The 27,384-nt window shown below is 39.1% G+C and overlaps 1 protein-coding gene across 1 annotated transcript; it reads right to left on the minus strand.

Annotated features, from left to right (window-relative positions):
• Positions 1-10: 10 nt before the first annotated feature.
• On the minus strand, positions 11-5,337 carry LOC308139213 (protein phosphatase 1D-like). Its single transcript, XM_080508563.1, has 6 exons — positions 4,723-5,337; positions 3,260-3,488; positions 2,963-3,087; positions 2,698-2,879; positions 2,194-2,421; positions 11-572 (listed from the first exon to the last, which is right to left on the minus strand). Exons 1-6 carry the CDS (start codon positions 5,216-5,218, stop codon positions 141-143), a joined length of 1,692 nt encoding a protein of 563 aa, XP_080364689.1. The 5' UTR covers positions 5,219-5,337; the 3' UTR covers positions 11-140.
• Positions 5,338-27,384: the final 22,047 nt, after the last annotated feature.

Below are 27,384 nucleotides of genomic sequence, written 5' to 3' on the forward strand. Positions count from 1 at the left end.
AGGCTAAAACAGTAACACATTTACAATCTTAATTTTCATAGTATTTACAAAAACAAATAGCTTGTATCAAAAGTATAGATCTGGGATGAGCCTGTGGTGTACCTGGGACATAAAGTGGATTATTCCCGATGAGCTGAGATTCAGCAGACACACAAGGCAGCGTTGTGGTGCTGTGACAGGATCCCACTCTCCTCCGACGTGCTCCTCTCTCTGTTTTCAGTTTGGGTTTGTCGAGGCGGTTCGCTCTGCACTTTGCCTTGAGGGGTCTTCTGGGGCGGACTTTTGCCGGGGGGGCGGCCGGGCCTCCGGTGAGGACCTTTGAGTTCGGGGCCGGCGTGTGGACAGCGGCGGGGCCTTTTTACCGGTGGAGCCAGAGAAGCACAGTCCGTTTGGGTTGTTGGGTCTTGCTTCTCAAAGACATTCGCGGGGCTGTCAGCAGGGGGCAGTGTGACCCTCACAGAGGCCGGCAGGAGCTGAGTGGTGGCACAGAAAGCAGCTTCGTACAGGCCAAACCCTTGTTCCAGAGTGGTGCGCTCTTTGAATAGGGAGGGAGCGTTCAGTGTACCACTCCGCTAAAACAAAACAACAACAACAACAACAAAAACAATGGCATGTCAGTTAAAACTAACAGTCATCATCCAGTTATTTATTTTAATCACATATATAGTGGAATAATATCTAATAATAACTTTAGCCAAAAGTTATTTATCACCCTAACGCTGAGATGACACACACTGATGAAAGTTGTTACAAAATGGACAAAGACTAAATTCATGGGAGCAAACAATCCACTAAAATGGGATTCTTTTAAAAGTTCAAATGAATCTACACTGACTTTTGGGTGTTTTGCATGCACAAGTGGCAAATGTGTGTTCTACAGAATGCAGACGGTAAATGCTGAATAATGAGTTACAATGATTGTGATGTCATTGGGAAGGTAGACACTGTTTTCCATCTTGTGGCTCTTTAATCAATATTCTCAAAGTGTTTATCTCACATTTCTATACTGCACTAAAAAATTGATATGTGCTAGAATTCCATCTTTCTTATTAGCACATTGACTAAATCCATACACTTAAAGCACCCCTATCTGTGCTTTAAAGCATCAGTTCCTTTACTTGTGTTAAAACCTGATAGAACTCGAGGAATCTGTGAAAAGCATCTGGTCATTGTCTCCCTCTACTGGCAACTGTGACAAATGCTCGAAGGACGATGTGTCAGATGATTCAAGAGCATCAAACAGGGAAACTAGAGACTGAAGCTACTGCATTTCTCTCTAATCCTCTGTAAAGGAGCCCATTGTGGCCTTGAAACTCACTCACTCAAACACCATTTAAGATTCCTGTTAAATTCCCCACTGAGGAAATATCTGGGTTTATCTAAAGTTTTGATGCATTAAAAACCATTGCCTTTATTGATTTAATAAGTGTCATTCTGGCTGGCTGGCTGAGCTGAGTATTATATCTAGATATAAATTGACTTAAATTTGAAGAGGAAATTTGGGGTTGACCATCTCCAACCAATAAAGAGTTTCTAGTTTGTTTGAACTGGTTATTAAAATAAATATGTGCTCTACTTTCCTACTTCTACAACAAATGTGGCTCGTGATAAAAAAAAAATGTTCTCAAGCAGGTTAAATCAACTGTGTGGAAAATCAAATCTGTATCTGAAAACACTTCAAATTGATTACCAAATTCCATAAGCCTAGCCTGGATCTCGAATTTGGCAAATTTGTAATTTGATGGATTTTTTTATTACTGAGCAGTCACCTCACTACCACTCCAGGCATGTCCATCCCTCATGTTCTTCTTCATATATCTCATCTTCTTCATAAAATATGCCATCCTCACGCTCCGCCTGTTGGCCCCGAAAACAAAGAGTAATTTGGTGAACCGGTGGTCCCTGGGTTTGGCTTTAGGCAGCAGCTGCGGGTGTCTAGCATCATCAAATTAGCTGATGAAGGTATAACATGCAGAACAGTGATCATAAAAGGACATGGACAGAAATATAGAAAAAGGACAATACAGTGAACGGTGAACAAACACACACACACATAGCCAGCTTATTTTTACAATTGGCAGAGTGATCCTGAGGGACACGGGAGTGTCTCTGCAAAATAGCCATCACGTTTGTGAAGTTCAGCCTGGTGACAATTTGCATACAAGACAAAAGAGGCAAAGCTTCAGCACTTACCTTCGGCGCCTCACATGTGTTATAAGGAGTTCCTGGGAAAGGAACGTGGTCGATTCCAGTAGCCATGTCCACGACTACTTCGTCTAAATGCATAGGGATGGGCGGGCCGCCACGTTCTTGCAGGGCCAAAACAATGACTGTTGTGTTGTCTGCACGGAGCATGCGTTCCTGCCAGAATAGAAGAGCCGTGCATCCAAGGCGGCGGGCGCAAGACATTCCCTTTGGACCCTGAAAGAAATCAAAAGTAAAGGGAAAAAAAAAAAAGTGGAGAAGGAGTGTGGGGCTAATCTGCTTTGCTGTCATGTCATAGTAATTCATTATAAAGTCGATTTCTAGAATGTAGAACTTTTCATGGCTTTTGTACATTCATGAGGTTTAGACAGTTTGATTTCGAGACAACCTAGAATAATATTCAAACTCGAAAAGTTTGGAAACCACTGCTCTATATATAAAGTGAAACTACACACAAAACAAAGTATCTATGTCAAAACTGCTTTTACATACCACCATTTTATCATGGCTGTAGCACATATTAACAGCATTTTTGGGGGGCATCATATTCCACAGCCCATCACTGCCCAGAATTATGTAGCGATGGCGCTTGGGGTCAAGGGTCATCACAGTAGTGTCAGGCTCTGGAGAAACCACAAACTCCCCACTGTAGAAATCGTAGCTCCAGAGATCACCTGTCCAACACAAGACATCACAGCCAATGAACAACGAGACAAGACAACGTAATGCTTTTGTGTAGATTTTAAAATGTTATTACCAAGGGATCGGGCGACAGCCAGGAAAGGGATCTGGTCAATGACTGTACTCCTCCTCACAGGGCCGTTATGCGTCAGCCTGGGTCTCTTCCACACGACACGATTCACCCCAGATTTCTTCATGACACTGAAGTGACAGGAACGACAACAACCGTTGGTACAACGAGATCATGCATGACAGATGATGCTTCGCCGGAGGAAGGAACAGCCACAAAAACGTCTCATCTCCACGTGACATTTTGCAGCCATCTGACCAAGCACTAACTCGTCAACCTGGAAGACCTGTTGGTGTGACTCACCTGCCACCCAGTCGTTCAATCCTCTCCTTTTCTTTAGGAAGTTCCGGTTTATGATCTTGTGTGACTTCGAGCGCCTGGAGTGTGATATCAGACTCATTTTCCTTCACTCCAACCACCACCGCTGAGTCTCCGACATGGGCTACATACATGTGAACTCCGCGGATCACTATTACACTGGCAGTGGTGCCTGATGTACTCGGAAGGCCAGTTATGGTCTTTGGCCACTCAGCTGTTGAGGAAAAGAGATACAAAATGATTCATGTCACTCATGAAGATATATTTATAGACTTGTTTTAATGATCACTACTGTGTCATGGGTTATAATTATTGAACAAAGATAGTTAAACCTAACTTTTGGAGTTGTTTTCGTTCCTCAATGATGCATAATAATGCTTTTTTAAGCTCTCTTATCTTCACTACGCTCCATCCTCAATTAGTTATAATATAGTAACTACTCATTTATAAAGGAACAATTATTGTCCGTCTGATTCGGTTTGAGTTACTGATTTAGTTATTTTGCAAAAAGGTGCAAAATGTCTTTAGTGGTACTCCACGGGGTTCTATCAATGTGGGACCTTTTTTTGTTGCAGATGATGAACAATTGTATCCATAGCACTTATGAAGGATTCCGAACAAATCCTTTTAGCCTCATAGTTGTCTGAAATGTTTGAATCCTCTCAGGTTACGGGAACATACCAGAGAGAAAATCTTCAAGTATGGTGAAACAACATGTTTTTTTTACGTACAAGTATACATGTATGTTATACATATATAGCTTATTATCATCATTCAGTCTGTTCCAGTAATCATTAAAGGGGTATATTTTATGTATGGGTTTTGCATGTGATGTACGAAAATGACTGAGCTTGGAGGCATTTGTATTACTTTTCCTTTGTTTTTGATGAGGCAAGTCACATGTTCAGATTCCAGCAAGTCAGAAGTAAAAATATGAAACATTTGAACCAGTTAAAACCTTTGTCAGCAAATGAAAATTGTTTAGATTGTTGTTTCTCTGTATTTGCGCTCTATTTTTTTTTTTTTTTTTTTTTTAAGCATTAAAGAATGGGGGGAGTAAAAATCCAGCAATGTAATCCCATAAAGCAGGATTAAAAAGTTAAGATCCATGTTACATTTACTTTCAGGCTTGATTCAGGACACAGGCTTGTCACTATTTCAGCTGTGATCTACAACATAGACTCGACACAGATTGAGTTATTTGGGTTGTCTGGTCAGGGTTAGGGATTTCTAAATGCATTTGCTGCAATAAAAAAAAAAAAAAAAGTAATCTTCTTATATCTGTTGACACGATGAGCAGTGTGGGTTGAGTAGACTTTAAATAATGTCAGGTGACAGCTGGCTGTGTTGATATGTGATGGGGCACAGGACCGGGCCTCATGTGACACAGATTGACATGGATCGATGTCACTGTTCGTGATAAAATAAAGTGGATTTGCTGGACTCACGTAGCTCTTTCCACATCGCGTGGTGACAGGCGATGAAGCCTTTCCGGAGTGCAGCGCACACCTCGCTGTGATCCTTCGACCAGAACCCCCGCTGTCTTTTTAACAAACCCCACAGGTTCTCCCGGGCGAAGTGTGCCGCCTCTCTCCCACCGTGGCCGTCAAACACGGCGAAAAACGCCACCGACCTCCGGGTGTCGACCACATGCTGCTCCTCGTCTTTCCCCTGCGATCCTGGCGCGCTGCCGCTGTTCTCCTCGGCGGATAGACTCTCCACCCACGCCGCAGAAGCTGGCCCCGATTCGTGGACATGTGTCTGATTTTCAGTCTGTTTCGCCGATTCCCCCTCCGCTCCTCCCTGAGACTTCGGATCATCCTCGGCTGGAGACCGCGTCGGCGGCGGCTCGTACTCGATCCTGATCTCGACAACATCCTCCATGTACTTCCTCCCTCCCTGCTCGGAGAATGCACTCATGCGAAATACAATCGCGTCGTCCATGATCGCGAGCGGCGAACCAGCAGCTACCTAAGCGACACAAGTCTGCATGTAGCAGCTAACTACACCGTGGGGGCTGAAATTTTGAACCGATTTTGCCGCGATTGTGTCGCCGAAGGCTTCCTTCCTTTTTGTTTATCTTCTCCGAGACGTCCCGCTGTACGTGATGACGTCACGCTCCTCTCCCTATCAACAAGGCGGCGATGCTGCGTTCATGGTCGCTCGGAAACCTTGACTTTATATTTTAAAGATCATCGTATTCGTAAAACGAGTAAGTATCGGTACTTTTTGTGCCCGTGCTCGGGACTGCTGCGGGACTAATTGTGCGTGGAAAATCCGAGAAGATAAAAAAAAAAATAATGAAAATAAACAGTCACCTATGCCGGTAATCTTTGCGCCATGCTACTGAAGAAAGCACAATAGTTAAGTCAAGTACATTTGAATTTATTGCGTCTATTAAATAGGAGCTTGTTTTAGAGTTCTGATATCAAATCTTTGCAATGTGCCACATAAAACATTAGCCCTAATATTATTGAAACATAACTTTACTTCAGTTTGTCTCAGTAAGAATGATCTCTTGATCTCTTGTTGCTCTACTTCAGATTTTCTCAGTCTTTCCCACTCTCTGTTTGGAAATCATGATTGCAGTTTTTCTCAAATTCAAGTTCAGTAAATAATAAATGAAAACTGTAGCATTTCATTAACATTATTTTTTTCCACTTTGTAATCCACCAAATCTGGGTGGTAACAATTTCGTGCTCTGCTGGCCAAGATGGTAGACACCTTATATTGCAAACATCAATGTAATAATGGCCAATAACGTGAAAGATTTTATAATTTTAGATCTAATAACGACAAGAAAAACTTTCCAGTATTACCTGCATCATATAAAGTAATTTTCATTTGAGTCAAAATTTCCCAGTGACACCCTGAGGGCGGGTCAGCTAAAGGGCCACCTGCAGCCTTGGCCTAATAACGCCCAAGGCTGGTCTAAATCACCTCCTAAATACAGTTAAACCTTTGTCAAAGTTACAGTATTACCTACATTTTTACCTTGATAATATTTGTCTTACATAAACGTTAAAATGCTTTCAAAAAGCAAAACAACTCTTAAGTATAAAGTGCATATTTTGTCTGACAATTGTTTTTGTTGTTGTTGTGTTTGCACAACAACAACAACAATCTAAAACTGTTCAGACAACAATTTCTAGCCCAGTCATCCATGATAAACACTATCATGTATGTTTGCAAAACCATATAATTGTCAGCTTTGTAGAAAAATCATAATAAGTTACCACATCATAACAACAAAAGCGGAGTAAAGTGCTTCTCAGTTAAAAATGAAATATTACTTTATATTTTCAAAGCTACAGTTAAACATAATACTTATTGAAACAGGAAAGAAAGTATAAAAAAATAACAGAGTGGACTTAATAAAACTGATGATATGATTAAGCTGAACAGTTTAAAAAGCTCATCAAATATAAAAACTGATTCAAAAGTAGACTGAAACAAAATGGCACTAAAGAAAAAATAGGAAAAGTCACTATATTAAATAATCAGAAGTAAAGTATAAGCTGATTTAAATAAAATACATAACAGATGGTGCCTTGTGAATATTAAATGCCAGGAATGCCAAATCTTTGATGCATTACAACCAGAATTATTCTTTGAAGATGTATCACGTGAGAATGAAAGATCGACTGCTTCCATTCAAAAAAGTTTAAAACGAAATAAAACTGGTTTTGAAGGTCTTTTTGTTCAGTCAAGTACTGCTCCACTGATACCAGGTGGAGGCAGTGTTATTCCAGTCACACAAACCCTGTTCCTCCTGAGATTCATTCACATTATCAACAATCATTAAGATATGTTTTATATGTCTAACACGTTAAGGGACCTTTATCAAATGTGTTTTCATCTATAGTCTGAGCATGATTTGATAAGACATACATCCTATTCAAGAAAAGCTCTGTTATTCTAAGAAGAACCTTTAAAATTTTAAATAGACACACCATGTTTTCTGCACACAATTCAACAGCCAGAAACACTGATCCTACAATGTTGTAGACAGCTTACACAGCTGGAAAGGCAGAATCAATAGTGGTTTTACAACAACAGCATTTATTCCCATCCTGCCTCTTTGGGTTTACTTTTTTTTTTTTTTTTAAAGCAAAACAATGACAGACCTTAATGCTTCGGTGACACCAACATGGCTTCGTGGAGTCTAAGTGCTGGCTTAACTGCTAAAGGGATAAACGTATTTCGTACATCAACAAACAGGATCTCTGAAAGACAACTCAAATTCAAATATAAATGTTTTTGAAGTTTTGGTTAAGTATAAACAGGTTGGGTTAAAAGCAGACAAATGATGCAGACAGATGACCTCATGTGCATGTTTTTGGACTGTAGGAGGGAAACAGAGGACCTGAAGAAAACCCCAACCCACTGGGAGAACATGGAAACTCCTACCAGACTCAAAAAGGAGATTCTCTTCTTTTGAGGTGAGAATGCTCATTTCTAAATCACCACACATTGAGTAGGACGACCTGTAGGAACCATTTATGCTTATTGTTGCCAGGTTTTTTAGGGTTTTTTAAAGGGGGGGCTTATGACCTTTTTGTGAATAATTCTGCATGTTCTTTCCAAGTCTGCATGGGTTTGGTCTCTTCTCACAGAACATTTACATAGGTTGTGGTGTCTTTAGATTGACCATCGATTGTGTGTCTCTCTATGGTTGCCCTTTGATGGATTGGTGACCTGTGCAGCCTCCAGTCCCGACAAACATCTTGGATTAATTGTTATAGAAGTTGGAAAGATAGATGATACAATGGAAACATCAGGCATGTCTTAGATCATCCACCATGGACAAAATACAGCTTGTTGAGAACAAGCAATTTGCTTTTATTTTACAGATTGTTCCAACCTTATCAGACTCACAGTTGTCAAATCTAAGATATACTGGATAGTGTTTGTTTGTGTATAGACTTTTAATGCATGTAAAGGAGATGCAGGCAGCTGGCCTGTGTGTGTTGTTGTGGAACTACTCAGCATCTTACTTACTACTTGGAGTAAAATGGTTGTTATGATAGTACTAAAATAATGACAACAGACTAAAGTTCACAGCCATTTAAAAATTACAGTTTCGTTTTGTTGCTACTAATTATAATGAAGGATGGACATGCTCGCATTCAAACTGTGGTGTAAGGAAAACCAACAATCTATGCATTTCTGTAGGCGCCTACTCAGCTGTGAGCTTTCCTGGTGGATTTCTTTTCTTTCAGGGAAAATCTTTACATGTCTTGAGTTCCTCTAGTAGTGGGTGTTAGCAAGGCCGCAAGTGAGGGGGAAGATGCATGTTTAAGTGGAGTAAAGAGAATTTCCCTCATTATGCTTTCCCCGTCTCTCCACACTCACTTTATCCCTTAATACCCAAAGCTCTGACCTTAACTCTAACCCTCAAAACCTGCGTTTTAATACCTTTCTTTCTTTCTTTCTTTCTTTCTTTCTTTCTTTCTTTCTTTCTTTCTTTCTTTCTTTCTTTCTTTCTTTCTTTCTTTCTTTCTTTCCCTCCCCTCTCCGCTCCTCCTCACGTCTCTGTTTTAGTGTCCATTAATAGTGTGGCCCTCAGAGAGGTGCTGTCTGCAGCACAAACCACTATTACAGGTGAAGAGGCAAAGTGATTTCCATGTAAATGGTGTCAGAATGTCATTTTCAAGTGAAGCTGCTCAGAAAATGAATTCCTGAAGACCGACGGAGATTACCAAGGGGCAATGACACCTGGATTGCTTTCTCACAGATTCCCCATGCAGCTCTCATATAATGGCCCGTCCATAAAAATAGCTTTGTTTGGCTTCCGGATTGTGTAGATGCTAAAGTGTCACTCAGCTCAACTAAGAAAGAAGACTCAAACATTACCATATAAATGAATGCCAATACACTCATTGGCCATTTCTTTCATATGAAGAAATCCAAATTAAACTTGATGTGTGTCTGAGTAATGTAACTGAAGGACTTTGTTTCCTCACCGGTTGTCAGTATGGTCAAAGTGTAATGATTGGGAGGGTGAAGGGGTTCCAGGACAAATGAAGCATATTGAGACATATAGTCCTCCGAGCAGGCCATCAGTCGATATGACAGGTTCATTATGGAGATAAAGAAGATGTTACGCCTAATAATGGAAAAGGTCAAAGAGGCCAAGGTCACGCATCACCGTGTTTTATCCTACACAGTTTAACCTAAAATTATTGTTAATATCAGTGCTGCTCTGAGTTTTGAAACATAATACTGACATTTTAAAAGAAATTCTGAATATATTTGGATTACTTAGATTAAATAGTCTTTTTGTTCCCTTCAAAACTGTTTCAAATGTTTGATTATCAAGGTATTTGGTGTATGGGGTGGATATGCACTGCTTCTAGTTCATATATCACAGCTGACTAGTCATTCATACTGACGGATGATAAAAATCATCGGCCATACAGTGATTAAAGCTACTTAACCAGGCTCTTAAGATTTAACCTCACAGTCTAACCACATATTGTTGTAAAATGTGATTCGAGGCAAGATACTATTTTCAGAATAAAATATATCTTTTGAATTTCGATTTTGACATGCAATAAAGGGTTTTACATTGAGAGTAAAAGATTCAGTAAGTCTCTGCAGCTGACTGATTATACAGCAAATGTGAAATCCAAATATACCTTTACTGGAATATGACAAGTTGGAGGGACAAAATTAAAGAAAAAAAAAAGCGAAATAGGGACATCTTTTGATATACTGTAAATTCTGCTGAGTTGATATTTTTCATATGTACAACAAACCTTGCAAGAGTGTGAAAAATTTGGGTGAAAGTTCGTCTGGTGTTTGCCTGCATTCCATGCGATATTTGCTTGAAATCTGCACAAACCAAATGATTGTGATGTCTTGCAACATATGCCTCAGCACCGTGCAACTGCCAAACTTATGTGAGACAAGTGGAAATTGTTGACCATACAAATACGAGTTCTCTAACAAGTCCAGCCATAATTTTTTCATCATACTTCAAGCAAAGTGGATCTCATGAAAGAGAGGTCTGCTGGATGAAGACCAGACCTTGCTGTTTTTAATTAATTAAACTAAATTGGAAAACGCTCCAGCCATAAATGGCAACTATGAAAATAATTTGTCAAAAATTAAATGTGCATGTTAAATGTTTGCAAGACTCATGCAAGGACATTAAAATGGCTGCAATTTTTTTTAGATATTTTGGAAAATGTGGTAAATTATGTTAATTTATTGTAACGCAGTGAGATAAATGTTAATGGAGTGTATGTCTCCAATACCGCTGGAGAATATAAATTAAACTTGGTGTGTTTTCCTCACATGTACTTTATAGCCTATGGAAAAAGTACGTTAAAGGTTGTTTTTTTGAAAACTTACTGACACTTACTGGCATATTTTCAAAGGGTTATTCAATTTCAGACAATCAAACATTGTTGTTATATCTGATCCCAAAATTAGTGCACCGTGTAGTTATTTTCTGTCCCATGTATTCCAATAAAACATTTTAATATTGATTATTTCCTCTGCTATGCGTTTGCTATTTTGAAAAACATTTTTAAAAAATTGCGGATCCTACATGTTTTATTTTAATTTCTCCCATCTAGATCTTATGCATATGTGGTATTTATGTGAATATTTGATTATCCCTGCAAAACTTTACTGAAACAAATGCCTAATCCACACGAAATCACCCAAACAAATGATTTCGCTGTTTTGCTGATTTTGAAAGGACAGAGTGGACAGCTTAGAATAAACTATAAATATCCTGCAAACCCCAAATACTAAACTATAAAGCCCATATATATTTTTAATTAATTATTTATAAAAAAATGTTTGCGATTGGCTGTAATACGCTTGCTATTGCTTGAGCTTGCCCAGGTTCAAACCACAAGTGACTTGGTCATTCTAATCATTGGGGGAACATTGTTGGTGGAGGAGGCCACGCTTCCTCTTGAGATGGTTATCTTTCTACAGCCACACTCACAAGTCTGCTCCTGTCAGCATGATCAATGGCCATGATATTGACTTGAGGTTAATTCCAAACCGCACTGCTGAGTTAGATGAAGGATCTCGATAAGAGAGTTGATGATAAGAGTGGAGTTGAAAAGAAAATTGTTTTGGGTAACATGCAACAATGCCCATACACTGTGGCATCAGACTGTGGATGCGGTATCAGATTCTATACAGGTCACGGGAATTTATATTTAAGGTACGAATTCCAAACCCTGGTTCAGCATTATGCATTTATAAAATCCATCAACTTCCAGCCTTTCTCACATTCAAAGTGAGGAATTACTATTTAAGCCTGCTAATGAAGATGCTTTAACATCACATGCATTTATAGATAGAGAAATTTCCTTTGCTATTCTATTTAGCTGCACTGAATTTAACACAAAATGATAGCTGGACAAAGTGACTGCGTCTTTTCCTGATTTACGTAATCACCTGAGCACATCAGCCTGCTGCATGGCCTGCTGCATTGAGTAAATAGCTGCTGAGCAACGTTACCGATCAATTCTGCATTTGTTACAAGCTTCATTACACACAAGAAGATTCATTCATCAGTCTTGAAGGACATTGTTTTCAATAGAATAAAACAAAATCAATTATAGTTGGAACAGGGTGCTCTAAACAAAGGTAAACGTGGCATTACACAAAGAAAAACACGGTGAGAAATTGTAGTAAAAGGAAGTATTTCACAGACATGCAAGTCAGGTGGACTCAAAATTGTAAAGAAAAAGAAATCTGTTAGTTTAAAGGTGTTTGCCATTGCTATCTCTATGATGAATAGGTTTTTTTTTTTTTTGCTCATGCCTTCTGGCCCGTGCATGCTAAGGTTCCAGCACCCCCACCACCTGAATAGGAATGAGCAAGAAAAAAAAAATAAATGGGTGAAAAGCATTTCAATTTCACTCACTGAAGAGAGAAAAAGAGAGAGCAAGAGAGAGGGAGAGAGAGAGAGATAGGGGGAAAGAGAGAGATAGGCAGGCTGGTTTGTGCTGCAGGTAAACGTGGACCCTGTGGGATACTTTTCTGCAGATTGTGAACCACAATGCAAGGTTTCCCCTCATTGCAACAACACACTGTGCTCCTCTCGCCAGTGCTGCAGGTGTCTCAAACTGCAATGCTTCATTTGGAATGCCTTCAGAAATATACAGTTAATATGGCTGTGTAATAAACTCCACACTGTGCCGAATCAGGATAACAGGGGGCATTTTGTATTATTATAGATGCAGTTAATAAATCCAACATGTGAGTAATGTTACAGCACTTATTCATGTATATTGACATTTTCTGTTTGTAGATGTACTGTAGATTCCTACACTGGCTTCCCTGAATATATTCAGAGTAACATGACGTAAAAAAAAAGGCAAAACATATTTTTGTGTAAAAAAAAAAAATCATCTGTTGAATGTTATTTAATTGTTGAATGGTGACTTCTTTTGTTGTCCTTGAGTATGTGAGAGGTGTCAGCGTTAATCTGTAAGAGTAAACCATCAGAGTGTAGCCTTAGGACCCTGAGGATATTGGACCTAGGTTGCTGCAGAGGTGGGTTTGTGATTTGTATGCACCCCATCTGATAGCGTCTCCTGGATCACAGATGGATTATTTAGGCTCTTCCTCTGGCGTAGGCTTGTTCTTTTGATAGCCCTCCATTTTTGGTTCCTTTTTTTTTAATTCTCAAACAGCTTTGCAATGTATTTGTTTTTTCTTTCTCTTTTTCATTTCATCGCTGGACACATGGATGTCACCAAAACACAAGAATGAAGAGATTTAGATGCACCAGAGGAGATGGAACAGTGACAGTGGAGGAATAAGCCGGAGGGGTAAGTTGTGAAGTTGTACTCTTTTTGTATCACAGAGACTGGAGTAGTAATTTCAGGGTGCATGCATTTTGGCACAGATGGCTTCAGAGAGAATTGAATCCTGTTTTCCCTGTACATGTGCTGTGTTGTTGAAAGTTATTTGTGGATATTATAAATGGAATTATATGTACATCAGATTGCGTTTAACTCCTTTTTATGTTTATATATTTACCTTGCTTGGAATAAGGTGATTTTCTTTAATGGAAGTCTTCCACAATATTGTGTAAGTTAAATGTTTGATGAACCATAACTTTGCACTTTTGCTGTTAGTTATTCAGTGTCAAAATGCTTGACCAGTTACATCGCTGAATGTTAACAATGACGTGGGAGGAAAATCATCATGGATGCATTTTACAAACTGTAGAACAAAGCAGCAAATTACTTTAAAATCTTTCCAATAATTGCTTTTCAACAAACTCAAGGTCTGCTCCTCTTTGTCTTTGGTGTCTCTTTTTGTGCTCGAGCTTCTATTTCTGCAAATCCTCCGGTGGCTTTGAAACCCCTGAATGGATTAAGCTGTGAATAATATGAGTAACTGTTGCTTGAACCACATTCAAATGCATCTGATGGGGTTTTACACAGTTTGGTGGCTTCTGCTCATTTGCTATATTGCTGACTAGGAAATATACAGTATGGTGCCATAATCACTGCCTTAGCATTAGCATATGTGATGTTTGTTTAATGAGCTCTTGTAATAATTCAAAGAAAGGCAAAACTGTCAAATTAACATCTCCATGTTTCCACATTGGGAAATATGGAGATTTTGACCTTGACTGGCTTTCTTGAGCACAGGAAGAAAAGCAGTCAATATGTTTTATGAACATCTTATAACCCACAACATTTGCCATTCAGTGGATTTTATCATTATCATTATTATTATAATAATATAATCATGTTCTTAATCACTTACTTTCTACCGATGCAAGACTAGTATTTTAGTCATTATTATCTCTGTCTTGTTTGTTTAATAATTACCATCCATGCATCAATCTTCTACTTTATTCATTGAAGGGTTGCAGCATGCTGGAGCTGATCACAGCTGGATGAAGGCAGGGTACTTCCTGAACTGGTCACCAGTTGATAGTTACTAATATTATGGAAGACAATTATGTACCTCGCTCTCATTCAATGAAATGTAAGTTCAAAGCTACAAGATTTTGGATTTACTTCAAACCATGAAGGATTTCTCAAATGGAGACTATACTGTGACAAAGAGCATTTTGGCCGAATAAAGACTATTTATCTTAAAATCCAGTAAGTGGTTGTGCGGTTTATTCATGACATAATTCTAGTAATTTTGTGAGCATTACAATAAAATGTCATGTGTTCTATAAAGTGCATTTTGAAGCACACCCAGACATATATAGAGGGTAGTCAGAATTACCGCAACTAAAGATCGTCTTCGGGACGGGTGTCAAGCTTATGGCTCAACAATGCAAAGAATATAGGTTCCAAGTCAAATAAATGTATCTCCATTTCTTTTCTCTGGAGATATCACTGTTTAAAAAGCAGTATAACACAACACGGATACTAACAACCTGAGCTGAGCTGAGCTGAGCATGCCAGCAACAGTAGCTACCTCTTACAGGTAGCCATATTGTGAAAGTGGAAACCAGCCGGCTTTTACCAACATTCACATTAAGAAAAATACAATTGCAGACACAATTGTGAAGCTGGAGTACAAGCTGGACATGGAAGACATGTTTTTGGGAATTCTCACTGTATATACCGCACCATAAGCATAGTGTTAACATTGCTTTTATTCTTTTTAAAGTATTTCAGGTTGTTAAAGGTTTCTGGAAACGCATTTACTTAAATGTATTGCCATCATTTTTAGCTTTTTTTATGTTATCCTTTTACTAGTTCAGTACACTCAGGATCAAATTTGGTTGTATATGGCCCATGTAAAAGGAATTTGACACTACTGGCTTGTGGTCTCGATCTAAACATATTACAGTCATTCATCCCTCACTCACTCTCTTATTCTGTGCTCCGCAATGCCTACTGAGGTGACTATGACTTGTAACTGGGAACACTGACAGGGCTCCAGACGTCTCCTCTCATACTTTTAATATCCTCTGTCTTGCTCTGATAGCTCCCCTAATGCATTGTAGTGGCAGTGATGAAAGCCTGTGTTTGTCCCCACCATCCATTCCCCCAAAAAGACAGAGCCATGTGTCAGTGATAACTGCCAGGCAATGACAAGAACTCCTCACAACTCCTCAGTCTCCCTCCATGAGAAGACAGTGAGCCTTAATGTAAAAGTGTGTGATGTATGACTACCTGGCTGACAGTTATGCATGCATGTGGGCTGTGTGTTGAGTTTATATCAAATCGCTGAATCTGTCCGTCTCTGTTGTGGGAGTCTCCTGCTTCCCACACCTCCGACTGTGCCCTTGATTTGGTCTCCAAGTTTGTCAGTGAATCGCACTTCCTGGTGATGTTGCGCCACAGAGAAGCTGAATAACCACCACATCGCTGCATGGACATGCATTGCGTATAGATTGACAAATAGGAAACATGACCATGTGGAAACCTGGGGCCCATGAAAAATCAATAGATTAATTTACAGCTCTATAATTCAATTGTATACTATAAACATTTAATAATCCCACATACAAAATACTTAAATGTGATATTCATGCAAATGCTACAGGTGCATCGACATATGTCTATTTTCCTTTGCAATTTGTGCCTACATTAAATGTGCTTTGAGAAATATTTACCATGTTGTATCTTCCCTGCACCTTTTGACATGCACACTTGGTAACATATTGCATTGCACATGCCTGTCTGTATGAGTACTTGGGATTACATTTAAGAGGGTGAAAAACAAGGGGGGGGTGTCTGTGCCTTATGTGTTGAGGGTGCTGGAGCTGATTCTGTTCACGCTCCAGTACTCTCTACAGTATGTGATCTGTCTGCTGTGGAATAGGGGGGAGTTGGGGGTCTACCTTATTGACAATATGTTAGATGGCAAGGCATGATTATTCCCCGGTAGACAGAAGAAGGAATGGGGGACATCAGCAGCACCATCTCCTTTTGAAGTGCAGACTCTGTGTAGACGAGGCTCACATATATACATTTGTCACACCCCTCAGTAAAGACAACTTTGTAAGTGTTGTAGGTGTGTGCGTGTGCGTGTGCGTGTGCGTGTGCGTGTGTGTGTGTGTGTGTGTGTGTGTGTAAGAGAAAAGCACTTATATGACAACATCAAGATGCACCCATGAGTTTTAATATGATCATGAGATGGCAGAACCAAGACAGGAATAAGTCTGCTGAAATATTGAAGAGCACAATACATATAATGATAACACTCACATCGGCCAATGCTGACCTGGTTTTCTTTATTTTCAGTAGATGCACCCCCTGTTATTGTTTTCCTTTTAACCATAGATTTTCTGAAGTGAAGATGTTTCCATTGGATTCATCGGCATATTATGCAGACCCGTATATGCTTATTCTGTTTGACTAATATGTCTTTTTTCTTTATTTTCGCTGGCATATTTTGAAATTACATTTTGGATTCATTATGCTGTGGCCCCTCTTGTATCCACTTCCTGTCTTTCCCCATTTTGTATTCGCCAAAAGATATTCTTGATAAAAAACCAAACCGCACAATGTTATTATTACCACACGCATTTATTACGGGAGAAGGTGCAAAATACAATTTTCTTCACTCATTATGTGAGCAATATCTTCATATGTCTGTAACAGCACATTTCAATATGAATGTTATTCATATTGAATATTATATTACCATGGGACATCATTGTTTCTGCCTTAGTTTTGAAGCATCAGCAAATTTTTGCAAGATGTCATGCACACTGTGAAAACTGTATTACTCTGCCTTCAATACAACAGCATATCAATGAATATGTATATGTATATTCTAAAGTGCTCATAATGATATCTTTTTTCTTTTGTTACCAGATTTACAGATTTCTGCACCGTATCTTAGCTTACTAACTGTTTCAAATTTGCTTGAAGGATCGAGGGCTGCAAAAGTTTGCAGATTACTGCCTGGAGTTAATTTAATAAAATAATATTGATATTACATGGACTGTATATAATAGATTTTGAGGAACTCAAAGAGACTTCCAAAAATAAGAAAATAGATAAAAGACTAAAATCGAAGATGATGAGAAAAAGGAGCTATAAAGCAGTGGAGAAGTGGGTTTTTGAATTATTTCTAAGAAAGTAGAGAGTCAAGGGGAGTTGCAGATGCCTTCTGGCAGTGAGTTCCATGGGGTAGTTGTGGTGATGTAAAATAACTTTTTTTTCACCAGGATTTGTGCTTCGTCCAAGTGGTGAGGGGCAGAAAGAGGAGTGTGTAGGATGGGTTGAGGAATTTCAACAGGTCAGGTGGGATGAGGGTTTTGTGGTGGATTGAGTCTGGAGTGTGCCAGTGGGTGGAAAGTTGATCATCAGGTTTCTGTATGAATGTATTGAGTTTTTGTTGGTGAGCCATGGAGGAGACTGCTGCTGTAATCCATGCTGCACTTGATGAAGGGGTGGATGAGGGTCTCTGCAGCTGTGGAGGACATAAATGGGCAGAAGACTGCATAAAAAGGTAGAAAATGACTGTTCTTGTGATGTATTTGACGAACTAGTCAGTTGAAAGGTTTTTTTTTTGTCAAAGATGATGCCAAGAAGTGAGGAAAGGTGGGATCTGTCCAGCCATCAGTGTTAACAGTAAAGTTTTGGTGGATTTGATGGGTGTGTCTTGGTCCAGTGATGATAATTCCACATTTGTCGCAGTTTGGCTTCAGGAAGTTTGTTTGAAGCCAAGATTTTATTTCAGTATTGCAGTTTAACAGGGTTGGGTGGGTGGCAGTAGAGATTTGTCTTGGTACAGATAAGGAGCTGAATATCAAGGAAGGAGTGGAACTGGAGACCATGACAGGGGATTATGTGACCGAAGGGGGAATCGGTACAGAATGAAGCAAAGGGGTCAGAGAACTGAACCCTGGGGAACACCTTGAGAGAGGAGAGCAGTTTGGGGATTTGCAGTCGTTGATGGAGATGAGCTGCAGCCTGTGGGAGAGAAATGATTTGAACCAGTGACGCTGAAGACGGTTTCAAGTTGAGTGAGAATGATGAATGGTTGATGGTGTCAATGGAAGCACTGAGATTGAGGAAGGTGAGGAGGAGTTAGGTGGTGATTTTGACAGGGACAATTTTGGCACTATGATTTATTTGGAATTGAAATGTTTCATACACATAATTAGCAGACAAGTGGTCATTCAGTTGGGAGGCTGCTCTGAACATGAAGGGTATGCGGATCTGAAACTGTTGGGTGTCAGGGGTTAGGGGAAACTGGAAAATGGAAAGTGGGGGGAAGAAGGGCAATTTTTGTGATTGGATGGATGGATGGATGGATGAATGGATGGATGGATGGATGGCTGACCAACAAATGGAGTTAAAGGACCTGAGGATATTCCTTGAGTGGCATTAGGGCTACAGAATTGAAAAACTGAAACCCTGTTTTTTCCTACTTTTTTCAAGCAAAAACGGGAACATATAAGCAGTTATTAAACAAAAGAATGCAAAAGATGCAGAAGAACATGACCCACTGTTTTGTTTGTTTTGTTTTTTTGTGGCATTTGAGCCTAAATTACTTTCACAACTAATGGGGAAAAAAGAAACATATGAGATCAGAAAGCTAGTCTAAAAAGACATACTACTTTGAAATTGGAAGCATCTCACTACAACAAGAACAATTTAGATTTTTATTTCTAATGGATCTTTAAAGCAGTCAACACCTCACAACATCTAAAACACCACAAATTCTAGCATACAACCCATAAATGACTACTTGACAGTTTACAAGATCTGAGATATCTAATTGTTGAATGATTGACTGACAAGGTTTTAAATGTAACCACAAAATTTGCAAACTGGCATGCAGTTCAGCTATGAATGGTCTTTAACAGCTTGCATCTGAAGGACCGTAAGAAAATCCCCATTAAGGCCCATATTTTCGTAAAATAATAAAAACAAACAATAAACAGTGCATGTGCAAAGCTTAGTACTACTTTATATGAAGAAAGTATTATCTCTTCATTACTATGTGGACCAAAGTTTTTTGCTGAAGGTCTGGCATATTTACATGCTTGGCTGTGGGTGTGCATTACTCAGAACAATTAAATTGGTTCATGGAGTCGGTGGCCACAGGGTGCCAAGACATCCCGGGAATCTGGCTGTCCATCAGACAGCCGGGATGAGTTGCAAAGCTGTTTGTAACACAGATGGCTGATCAGTAGAACTGACTTCCTTTTTTTTTTTTTTCCTTGCTTGGCGCTGTCATTGTGTCTCATCACCATACTCGCTTGAGAGCAAGACAGTGTTTTATGTTGTGCTCGAGTGTGTGAAGATGCTCATTTGTTTGGGGCTGTTTAGGATGGGTTGTGCAGCAGGTAAATGTGAGCATGCCTGCATGGTGTTCGCCTTGGATTATACATGAGCACATTAAATTTTGATGGAGCACTTGAATACAAAGCGTGCACATGCACAGTTTGTTTTAGAATGTGGATGCTCACCCTGGAATATGACAGCAAGAGACACACTGAAACTGTCGCCATCAGCATTCCTCTACAAAGTGTGGCTTGGATCGTACTGAAAGAGACCCAGGGTTTGGCTATGTGTTGACAAGGGTGTCAGAGGGAAGTCCATCTGTCTGCCTCTTTTCTTTAGAGTGGAATTTCACATATAAAGATGCCTGTATGTAGTTGCCAAGGGGATAGACAGTGGACAATGAGGAAGAGTGATGTCACTCAGAGAGAAAAAACACACAACTTTATTTTGTTCTTCATTTTCTTGGGATTTAACATTAAAAAAAAAAATCCAAATAGGAAACATTAAAAAAAAAAAGTGTAGCATCTTGCGACATTGTTCTGACAAAGTTTTTGATATTTTCCCTTGTCTCTGTGTTGCAGATTTATTAGGACCTTCTGCAGGCACACGGGGTAATTTGTGATGATGCTGGCTATTCATCGATTGTTTTTCATCAGCTTGCTCTGTGTCAGCCAGCTGCAGCAGGGCCAGGGCATGGACATTTCAGCAGGTGAGCATCTCTTTGTGCTGCTCGGGGAGAATGCACAAAAAACAACACTATGTGGATCGCAAAATCTCAGCACATCATCCTGGATGTAGTTATGCTGTCCTCTTGTGGCTGAAAAGGTGAAGACACATGTTTTAGAGTAGAGCATGCTGATCAGGAATGGTCACTTAATCTTTTTTAACCAAGGGAAGAGTGAAATGCAGACTATGTTTTAAAAATAACCTTCTGGTTTGCATGTCCTTTTTTTTTTTTTTTTTTAGAAATCATTAGTAAAACACTTGAATTTGTAGTAATTTTACATTTGAATACGTTCTCGTTTTTTTTGCTTGATCAATAAAGTAAATAGAAAATGAATGGATCATCAGATCAGTGCACAATAACATAAATATACAAGAAGATAATTTCAACAATATACCAGGAGCTAAAATTACAAGATAGACACTATATAAAAGAGCGTTGGGAGAGGGGGCCCAACATGGAAATTACAGAAGATAACTGGCTTAACATATGTAAGACACATTAAACAACCACTTCTTCACGGATCTGGAGGGAGTTCTCCTGGAAGAAACTGGTACACTTCTTTATTACTCCAAAGTTGAAAAGTAAAGAGTTAAATCGACTGCAAAAAAAGTTGGAGAGAATGTGGAGAATTTGATGTAGATCAAATTCAAATCATAAATGGACAGTAAATGGAAAAATAATGGACTGAATACAAGTCTCAAAACGGCAGGAGGACTAATTAATGAATCTAAATGCAATGCAGATACCGAAGCAATGTACATGTTTTTGTTCTGTGTATTTCTTAGAGCATTTCATGCATCTGCATTTATAGATAATATTATCAGAGGTTCCTCTCCAATATGACAGTCATGATAAATAGTACATAAGATCTCTGTTCTGATATTATGAACATGCTGCATCTCTGGAGTACAGAACACATGCACCCTTAACATAGCATATAAATTATGTTTTTACATGACTGACTTCTTGGTAAATATCATTTCATAATGCTTACAAGAAATAATTTCACATACCTTTTTTCATATTCATTCAATTTCATACACCTTTAAGGTTCTGCTTTTTCTACTTTTATTCCAATATCATGCTGGCACCTTGTAATGGTGTGTGACAATAATGTTTCCAGCATAACTTTTGCAAAGACTGTGTAAATTATGCAAAAATTATGCTTAAATCAGTCAAAATGCAATGATTGGTGCAAACCACCTTTCAGTTTATCTGACCATTTTCAGCACGTTCTCAATAATGTTCATATTATAATAATCCAGTAAAAGGTTTATTGTGACTGAGCCAAACTTCCATTAGCAGTTTGTACTTTCAAATGCATGTTGCGTTAGATTTAGTTTCTGCTTACAAAGATGAGTGGATATTCCTCTAGTGACACTATTTACCTTCCTCTGACTGCATGATTAAATTTAATTACACTTTGTAAAATGTGCTTTCAGTGCAAAAATGTATGCATTTAGTGGCAAGGGAAATATCTCTCTCATAAATTTGGTTTTTAAATATAACTTGATGAGTCATCACTTGAGCATAATTCAGTGGGGGTTTTTTCCACATTGTTTCAAAAAAAAAAATACTGTGTTGGAGTTTGGAGCAATTATATAGCAATTACACTGAGAGTTGGGGTATAACAAAATGCAATAGTGTTTGCAGTCATCCTTCAACGTTTTCTGCTGATTCATTTGCTTTGCTCATGATTAAACTTTGGTCAGAATAAGGTGAATTAACATGCCGATCTTGTGTTTATATACAAACAGATGCAGACAGACTCAGAGGAAGTCGTGACGCCATCACCCAACCACCTGAATCCGATCTCGAGCAAGACAACAGCCTCGGATACAAAGGTGTGTTTCATGAATACTGGATAGGATACATTAATGGTTCATGTCACACATCATCGTGGTGCTTACTATAGAGTGGATTAATCAAAGCAAAGTTGGGGATCAATTGCATTATGTACAGGAGGGGTTTACAATGTGTGGGAGAATGAACATCACTTATGGAGCTTCAACTAAAAGTTGTCTTATGACAACTGACATACATTTTGTTTAAAATAAATAAGAAATATCTGATAAGTTGTCATTTGCCAATATCATTCTCAAGGCATAACACATAGATTATTATATTACATATGATATTATTTAAATTTCTCTTCATTACTTTCACAATAAAGTGTGTTGCTAGAACACATGTTGTAATGTGTTATCTTCAATTTCTTTTTTATTGTTTTACCATCAACTTGTTCTTTTTATCGCGCAAATGAAACGTACTGTAGAAAAACATCTCTGATGCCTCCAGCCTTTTTCTATTCCTGCCTCCATTAACACTCTATTGTGTGGCAAAGCGAAGACCAATCCCACACTTACAAAGACCACAAAGTGGAAAACAGAATATCTATTTATTTGTCAGTATCATTACACAAATAAATATTTTTTTTCCACTTTTATTTCAGCCTCTAAGCTGTCGATGTTTTTCCTTGATGCTCGTTTTCTTTCTACTGTTTTTGAAGTGTAAAATGGGTCTTGTCATAGCCAGGTCAGTAAATTGATGCTTCAAATTGTGCTGATTCTGAGAGTGTCCTTCGAGAGACACAATCTGGAGGCCATTTCCAGGAAGAATGCTATGCTTCCTTTTGCTGACAAAGACTCTAATACCACTTAATGCCAGTTCAGCAGCTGGAGAGTGCAAGTGTCCAAAGCCAGCAAAGATCAATCCCCTCTTCCCTTCCCCTGACAGTTAGTTCTGACTTTGGGTAGTGTGTTTTCTTGGAAGATGACAAATATCTGATTTACTATATATATGCTGTAAAATCATATTAGGAAATATGAGCACATTTGATAAACACAGGGAGCAGAAAATGAAATCACGATTTAAGGTTTCTACTCATTGAAATACATGGGAATTTGATTTTTGAACACTGTGGTGTTGGTAAATGTTACTTCAGGAGGGGTTGCATGTTTGTTTTGTTACTTTTTAGAATATATCTTAACAAAACTAGATCTCATTTTATGTGATGATAACAATACATTGGGAAGTGTTAAATGGAACAAAATTAGACATAAAGTTTTCTCTAAAGGACAAAAAAGATTCACAGGGAGTTTTTAAAAGATTTTACAACCCATTTGCTAAACACTGATTTGATTTGTTTCTCTGAAAAAAAGACAGAATAGAAATAATGGAATCATGACACTGCCACCTATTTTATGTATACAGTATGATTGCTTCCCATATTCGTTCATGGTTTCTTACCTATTCTTAAGATTAGGTGCATTGATTCAGATGTTTTTCCAAAACAAAAAGGAGAAAATACTGTATTCCAATTTTAATGAAAATTGTAAAGCAGGAGAGACAGGAAAAAGAAGGTTTGCGTTTCTAGAAAGCTGGACTGATAAAGGGTTAAGTGGAGCTTCTACTGGATTCCATTTTATGTATTTCATGTGGCAATAATGGTTGAAAGTGGGATTGTTGATCTGTCTCTCTCCCCTCTCAAGATAAGAAGCCTTTTTTTTTGTCATTTTTATAATCACTGTGGCTCAGCGGGGGATGGGGGTGGGGGGGTGTGTGGAAGAAAAGATGACAGTGAGATTGTGTGAAGTTGAAAGCATGTCCAAGTCTTAGCGGCTGATAAGACCATCCACCCGTGTGCCTGCCGGTTTTTGCCAATTTGGAGGCAGACTGAGGAAAGCAGAAGGAACGGCTCTTGCATCAGCTCCTCTGACCGTGTTGTGAAAGGTGAAGGCACCGTCTCTCATGTTGCTTCAGTGCTTTGTGTGACCCCCGAGCAACTGTGGTGATATGCTGCGAGGCACTAACACACAAGCAGTGATATAAACAAGAAATGGAAACAGGCAAAGAGCTGTCAGCTGCAGTGGGAGTGAGCCGGGAAACAGCATGGGAAATAGAAGCCAGATTGGGAAAAAATAATGTGAAAGGAGCTGCTAATGGTAGTAATCCGTCAGACACACTGCTATCGACTGATTCACAGCTCTTACACTCCACTTTCACCACATTCTGAGTGCGGAGAGACTATTTCAGGTGTTTAAAACCTGTCTATACTTCCCTTGGACACAAAAGTAAACAGTGACTAATAGGAGACCTACCAAGGCCAAGATTTCTGCTCTGAGGAGATTCCAAATTATTTATTTTTTCATAAATATTTTGGGGATTTTGGCTTTGTGCTTTTTGGAGATACTTCCCTCCTTGGCCAAGGACCAAGTACATAGCTGCTCTGGAGAGAAATATATAAATAAAAAAATAATAGGTCCCAAAGCCTGGCACTCTCTCCTTGAAATCCTTGCCATTTTCTGTGCTGTGTTGCTACGAAGGCGTGCATGTCTTTGTGTCATTTTTCACCATCTGTTACTGGAAATGTTGCTGCAGAGGGTGGATTGTGGAATACATGACAGAATGCACATGCTGCATTTAGCTGGGTACACTGCACCTGTTGTTATGTTGACACCACACATGCATAAAGCAAAAGCTCCGCTGACAAGACCTATGCTTCATTTTTAGTCCTTGTATAATGACAGCCACTACTATTAATATTGTTGAATAATAATTATAATAATACTACAAAACCATATTCTCTTCTCATAAAATATTACATCTCTTTGTCATAACACAGATTTGATGCGTTAGAAGCAGGATTACAAGAAATGTCTACAAAACTCAGTCAGAGCATTTCCCAACCTGAACTGCTGACTGGGAATTCCCAGTCTGCAATTGTCATTATTTATCAAAAATGTTCCAAGGAATGCAAAAGAGGTGAACCAACAGCGTCATGGGTGGCCAAGGCTCATTGATGCATGTAGGGAATGATGGTGGTCCATGTGGTCCAACAGAACAAATGTCCTACTGTAGTGCAAACTGATACAGACGAGGGTTCAGACTGCATCCACCGTGATGCGATTTTATCCAGGTGGGTATAATGTTATAGCTGATCTCTGTATGGCACTGTGTTACTGTCAGTAAGTCCAAGTGATACCACAACTGTGTCGAACAGAGACAACCAAACACTCATTAACAACCAATTGAGAGCCACCACCTTGACTTGTGATAACGGCAGAAAACCACACATGTACAGGGAGAAGGTGCAAATCACACATAGGAAGGGCACAGGGCTGGAGTAAAACTGGGAATATTCAAAAGTCCTAACTGCTTCATGCAACCTAATAACAATGTGGCAGGATAATTAAAACTATGATATTATGGAATGAGCAAGATATATGGGGCAATCGTTGAAATATTTCAGTGCCATTGTGTTGCCGAGAACAAGATGAATTGAGGTATGCAGTGGGAACTGGAGAATGAGAAAAATGCATTCAGACAGAGAAGTGTGTTTTGAGAGAGAGAGAAAAAAATACAGAGCGCATGTTTCATAAAGGCTGACAAGGGCTTGTGGTGAGACTGTAATTTCCCATATTTTACTGGTTGTTTACCAACTGTGAAGCCTCGTCTTAGAGAGCCGACTGCATTCAGCACAGCCACCAGTGATCCACAATGGGCAATTAAAGGATTTCAGAACAGAGAGCAGGGAGGGTGAGAGTAAACTTTCTTCTGTCTGAATGTGACTTAAAAGAACGGAGCCATCATTTCTTCTTTTGTGGTGTGGCTGGGACGGCTGAGTCTGTTTAAATGCATAATTACTGTCTGTTTGCTTCTGTTAGTGATTTCAGTGGGCTTTGTGGAGAGATTTTCAAATACATGCTCGGTATTGTAGAAGTTTAGGCTCATGCTTAGTGTGTTTGTTTTGTGTCATGTGGCCTGCATGCTTAATCCACTGAAGCTTTACAGATCTCGCTGTGAGGTGATTCACAAACTGATCTTTGACCTGAGCCATTATTATAGGCTTGGACAAACAATGCGAAATAAACTAGAAAAGGTCGTCCTACCAGCATCTATACTTTTGAAGATCTCAAGCAGACATTGCCACCACATTTCAAATAAATTGTTCTCGTAGAAGTGCTCGATTCATTTCTGCCTGTGGGAATGACATGAATGTGGCATTTACAGTAACTGAAGTTGCTCTTCTTTGATCTGGAACAGCGGTTCTCAACCTGGAGCCCAGGAGCAATTTATGCGGTGCTACAGATGACAGGCGGAGCCAAAGGTTGACCTAGACTAATTTTGAAATGAGTGCAGACGGAGAAAAATCCACATTTTTGAAAACGCAACATTTCAGAAACGCTGGACAGTAACAATGATGGCGACCTCCAGAGTTTTATGACTCCCAGTCCATATTCTCCTGGGACTTGTTAGTTTTATTGTTGAGAGTCACTGTAATAGCAATCCAACTTTGGCGTCTGTCCATGCGAACATCCTTGTACTCGACATTGTTAATGTTTATAGCGCATTGTTGTTTGCGTGCATGTGTGTGTGGTTTCATTGCAAAAACAAACAGCACCACCCTCTCGTAGTCCCACAGGAAAACTACATAATTTTCTGTGTTTCTGCTGTTTCCCTGTAAACGGACATCATTTTCAAAACATTGCCATGTAAACCCAAACTTTGCTGTAACAAAAAGGCAAAAACTATGGGTTTTCATTCAAAACATTGCATAAATCTAAATCTGCACAAAATAAAACTGCAATATACTTTCTTGAATGTAGAGTTTTTCACATTTTTAAACCTGCTATTGCTTTTGTATGCTAGTAAGAGAGATTGTGTCCATGAGGCTTCACTGCAATGTTTTGGCAAATAATACACTGGAGAAGGAGTCTGTAACCTCTCTCAGAGGCAGTCTTGTATTAAAAAAGTTGGAGACACTCATCTACCTTCTTCTCATAAATCTATTAGAACTTTGCATATACAAGCAATAGGTGCATTTTCTGATTTTTTTTTTTTTTTTTGACATGTGCAAATCTAATTTTGACAACCTCTGAGCAGACAGTCAGAGATGACTTGGTCCCGAACGCCTCATGTTGCGAGACACAGATGAGATCAGGAACATTGCACATGACAGTGTGCTGCAGCCCAACCACCAGCAGATGGAGTCCTGACCTGCTCGAAAAGACATATCGTTCTGAAGTTCTCTATTAAGAGACATGCACTAACTCGAAAGTTCATATGATTTATCTTTATCAATTTAAAATGCATTTAATTTAGGTACGATGCCATTGAGTTCGAGTGATTATTGCCTCAATGTGATACCGAGACATAGTATACGGGGCATTACATTT

This window comes from Blennius ocellaris (genome assembly GCF_963422515.1).
Source record: "Blennius ocellaris genome assembly, chromosome: 14".
Classification (NCBI taxonomy): Eukaryota; Metazoa; Chordata; class Actinopteri; order Blenniiformes; family Blenniidae; genus Blennius; species Blennius ocellaris.

Excerpts from the sequence above, each read along its gene's own strand:
- LOC308139213 (XM_080508563.1), bottom strand. The coding sequence starts at position 5,218 with ATGGACGACGCGATTGTATTTCGCATGAGTGCATTCTCCGAGCAGGGA. Across the intron at positions 3,489-4,722 it reads CGCGATGTGGAAAGAGCTAC|CTGAGTGGCCAAAGACCATA; the intron begins GTGAGTCCAGCA and ends TTTCCTCAACAG. Across the intron at positions 3,088-3,259 it reads ATTGAACGACTGGGTGGCAG|TGTCATGAAGAAATCTGGGG; the intron begins GTGAGTCACACC and ends CTGTCACTTCAG.